We start from the raw sequence: 4,016 nt of genomic DNA, 5'->3' as shown, positions 1-4,016 counted from the left end.
AGAGCTGAAATATCATTCCTCAATACTACTCTCAGAGATCTTCAGAAATACTTTGTAGAGAAAAGTATATTATTTCCTTTCATATGGTTACAGGTGAAATTATATATGATTTGTAGATATATATATATATATATATATATATATATATATTTAATTGCACAACATACAAAATAGATGATGCATTAAATACATATTTACTGTAATGTGCTATATAAGGGATGAAAGCCAGTATTTCCCAACCAGTTTGTCAAAATATATTTTTAGTCCAGTTGGAGCTCTAGAAGTTTTATTTAAAAAAAAAAAAAAAAAGCTCAAAGTTTGTTGAGTTCAGGTGCGTTTGAGGTGATCGCTGAGCTCATCAGACGGAGGAGTTGGCCGTGGTTTCTTCAGGAGAGCTGCTGGGCAGTGCTGATTCTAACTCCGTCGCAGATACAGACTGACTCAGCTCCCTCAGCGAGCTCTTGGTGAAGTTCAAACATGACCTCCTCACCAGTTTACGCACCTTCTTGGTTAGCAGTACGTACAGAATCGGGTTGACGCAGCTGTTGAAGAAGGCCAGGCTGGTGGCGAGTGGGAAGCCCACGATGAGCACGGAGTGCAGGTAGGTGGTGTGATGCATGCTCAGCTCCATTAGGCTGAACGTGTGAAACGGCACCCAACATAGGAAGAAAGCAAGAATCACAGCAGAGACGGTTCTGGAAAAGCTGGTCAAACGTACCAAGTTGGATTGGCGCATCTTAATAGCCAGCAGAACGCCGCTGACGGTGATGGTTGCAAACGGAAGCAGAAAGCCCACGACGGTGCGCAGCGACACCATCGCAATGTGCCTCACCGCTACCATGTGCTTGCTCTCATCGTGAAAGTTATTAAAACACACAACCTTCCCGTTATGCTGGATTACGTCACGGAATATCAAGGCCGGACAGCTTAGACAGCAGGACGTGATCCAAATCAGCGCACACACCCACCAGGCCCTCCGGACGTTTCGGTACCTTTCCGACCAGTTCAGGTGGACCAGTGAGATGTAGCGATCCAAACTCAGGACGGTCAGAAACAGCACGCTGGCATACATGTTCATGGTGCACACGAATGAGTTCAGCTTGCACATGGTCTTCCCGAAGAGCCAGTGAAAGTCTCGCAGCACGTAGTCAATGGAGAATGGCAGGAAAAGCACAAACACAAAGTCAGCGATGGCCAGATTCTGCAGCCAAACGCTGTTCACAGTCCGTTTGCTTTTGAAGGCGGTCACCCAGATGACCATGCCATTCCCAATTACACCCAGAGTAAACGCCAGGCTGTAGATAATCACCGATATGATGTGAAGAGCTTCTCTCTGAGTGTAGCCTCCAGCCTTGGTCTCCTCTACATATTCATAATCCATGTATTCATAAGTGTCGTTTACATAGTCCCCGTCTTCTTGGGTCATCATTCTACAGACAAAATAGGAAAGAAAAACCACAAATAAGAGCTCTTTAATATCTGTTTTAATGAGTTTAAATGGAGATTTTTGCTTAAAGGTTTGTATCTTTGTATATTTGTATTTGTTTGTATCAAATATTTTTCCTTGATCACTCCCCCGCCTGCCATTGGTCGATTAAACAGTTAGCCCCGCCCCAATCTCACACTATTGGTTGAGTCAATGTGGCTGTGTTGGGCTGCTTGGAACGTTTAAGCAAACAGACAACCTAGGCTCATTCGAGAAACATGCCTGTGGCGATATTTCTGCAAAATGATATTACGTTGCTTCTTGCACGTTTTGAGACACGTTCAAAGTGAAATATCTAATGAGTGAAATTAAAAGCATTTTCATTTGCAAAACAAATGAATGTGAATCCTGCAACGTATTATTACGTTGGTTGCTGTATGTATTGTAAAATTTTGGAAAAGTAAAAGTGAGTGACGAGAGAAGGTTAATGATAGCGTTAACAAAAGCAAACATGAGATCAATCATGCCATTTTAGCTTGTTTCTATACGTTTTTTCATGACTTGTGTTTCATGGTACTCGTACCGAGTGCAAGAGTCACATTGTACCAGGAGAGCTACTGAGCGAGTTTACTATGTCAGAAATGCATCTAAATGTATTAGTTTAGAAACCATGGTGAAAGTGTTTTGAGGTCATAACATAGTAGTGGGCAAGGGATCTCACAAACCATGTAATCATTTTTGTGAAAAAGAATATAAGTTGTTGGTGTTTTACTGCCTCTAGAGTTCATTTCACCTGGAAACAGCAGTGAATTCTGAATATATGTATGTTTTTGGAACAATATTTTGATAGCACCACAGCCAGGGTGTTTACTCTTTTCAGGGTCTTTTCAGAATCAAAATACAAATGGTTAACTTGCAATTGACTCTGCGTACTAAACATTAAATGCTATTTCAACGTTATAAAAATACACACATTTCAACAATGTTTCAAACTGTATTTGACAATCAAAAGTAAGATCATTTTTAGTTAAATTCCTTTTTTAGCTCATTACTTTTACTGTCTCATTTGTATCTATTTTTATTCCTTCTCAGAGATTTTAAGATTTTAAAGGAAAATATAATAGACAAAGTCGGCACACAGTCGAAACATAACAGATATCCAATAAGGCACCTGATAATTGTAACGGAGTCTCTCTACTTTATGTCTACAACATGAAAATATTGAAGATATTATTATGATGGCATTTTCTCTGAGTAGGCCTAGACTGAAATTGATCCCAGATTTTGCAACTAACTTGGCGCCTCAATCCACACGCACTTTGAAAGACATTTCAGAGTTTTATAGAATTACCTGACAGTGTCCTGCTCACCGACTTCAGCTCGAATTCCTGTGTCGATTTCACAAAAAGATTTGTGATATCCCTGATGGGTGTTTCCCTGTTATTGTTCCCGGAGTAGAATGATTGAGTAGAACAGAGAGGGAAAGAGAGGGTAAGAGAGGTACGAGTGAAAAGAAAAGACGTGGACTGAGTCTGGACACACACACACACACACACACACACACACATTTTTGTCCCTTCACAAAATCATTGCTGTGTTTTGTTTTGCCAGCATGCATTGCACACAGAAGGTTTTTATGATACAACTGTCACTACCTCACAAACCTCTCACTCAAGAGGAATGTTTCACTGCAGGATCTTTCCAAATGTGCTTCCAGGGGACTTTATGATCCTAATGAGAGATATATGATTATTCTCTCTGTTGTGATCTGTGTGATCTGTTAATAAATGTGCCTGCAGTTACAGTATGATGGGGTCAACATAAAGCAGCTCATGTCACAACTGAGCTGTCATGGCATGAAAATGGTGCAATGAGCAACAGCTGCTATAATATTGCAATTATGCCACATCACTGCAGAATGAATCAAAACTTGAACAATAAGGGCAGAGATGTTTTCATAGCTTGCCCTGCAACATATAACTGGTTTCAGATAGAACCAAAACAAGCTTTTATAGTCTGATGCCACTGAAGCACCTTTTCAAGTCTCTCAACTTTTTATTCACTTGTAGTTCTTTACAAAACCCATTATGACGAAAAATCCATAAACCAACATCGAATTAATCTAGACCTTCAATAACTTTCGACTCCAAAGCAACATAAAACTCAGAAATGCTTAGTTAAAAGAAGACGGGTTTTTGCCAAATTAAAGGGCGATAGAAAAAGGTACTTTTATCGTGTAATGAGCGTAATGAATTTAGTGCGTCTGTGGTAACTGTTAACTTACAGTTCATAATCAGAATACAGTTTTATAATAAACTAGTGAAATCAACTAAAATATACTGTAATAAAACCGTCACCACACCTTGTCTGTTGTCGAGGATGTTGTTGTTCGCTAGAGTAGGTCGCAACCCCCAAAAGTTTACGCAAATGTTTCCACCGTTTGCTGGAAGTTGTAAAGCCGCGTAAATTGTCCTCATATACTAACAGTCGTTCGGTGGAGACTTCACACAGTCCCGAGAGCTGATAAATGGACTCATGCACTGACCGGAGCCGATATTACAAAGAAGCGACTATGCCTCTCTCTCTCTCT

General features: G+C 40.3%; 1 protein-coding gene across 2 annotated transcripts; it reads right to left on the bottom strand.

The window, feature by feature from the left end:
* Positions 1-294: 294 nt before the first annotated feature.
* On the bottom strand, positions 295-3,996 carry LOC107689523 (G-protein coupled receptor 1-like). Of its 2 annotated transcripts, XM_016487526.1 has the most exons (3): positions 3,789-3,996; positions 2,778-2,863; positions 295-1,430 (listed from the first exon to the last, which is right to left on the bottom strand). In XM_016487526.1, exon 3 carries the CDS (start codon positions 1,427-1,429, stop codon positions 359-361), a length of 1,071 nt encoding a protein of 356 aa, XP_016343012.1. In that variant the 5' UTR covers position 1,430; positions 2,778-2,863; positions 3,789-3,996; the 3' UTR covers positions 295-358. The 2 variants fall into 2 exon arrangements, with proteins under 2 accessions (XP_016343012.1, XP_016343013.1); XM_016487527.1 differs by lacking the exon at positions 2,778-2,863.
* Positions 3,997-4,016: the final 20 nt, after the last annotated feature.

The sequence above is a fragment of the Sinocyclocheilus anshuiensis genome, unplaced genomic scaffold (assembly GCF_001515605.1).
Source record: "Sinocyclocheilus anshuiensis isolate Anshui unplaced genomic scaffold, SAMN03320099.WGS_v1.1 scaffold1199, whole genome shotgun sequence".
Lineage (NCBI taxonomy): Eukaryota > Metazoa > Chordata > Actinopteri > Cypriniformes > Cyprinidae > Sinocyclocheilus > Sinocyclocheilus anshuiensis.
The sequence above is the reverse complement of the archived record's forward strand: the minus strand, read 5'-3'. Positions and strand labels throughout refer to the sequence as shown.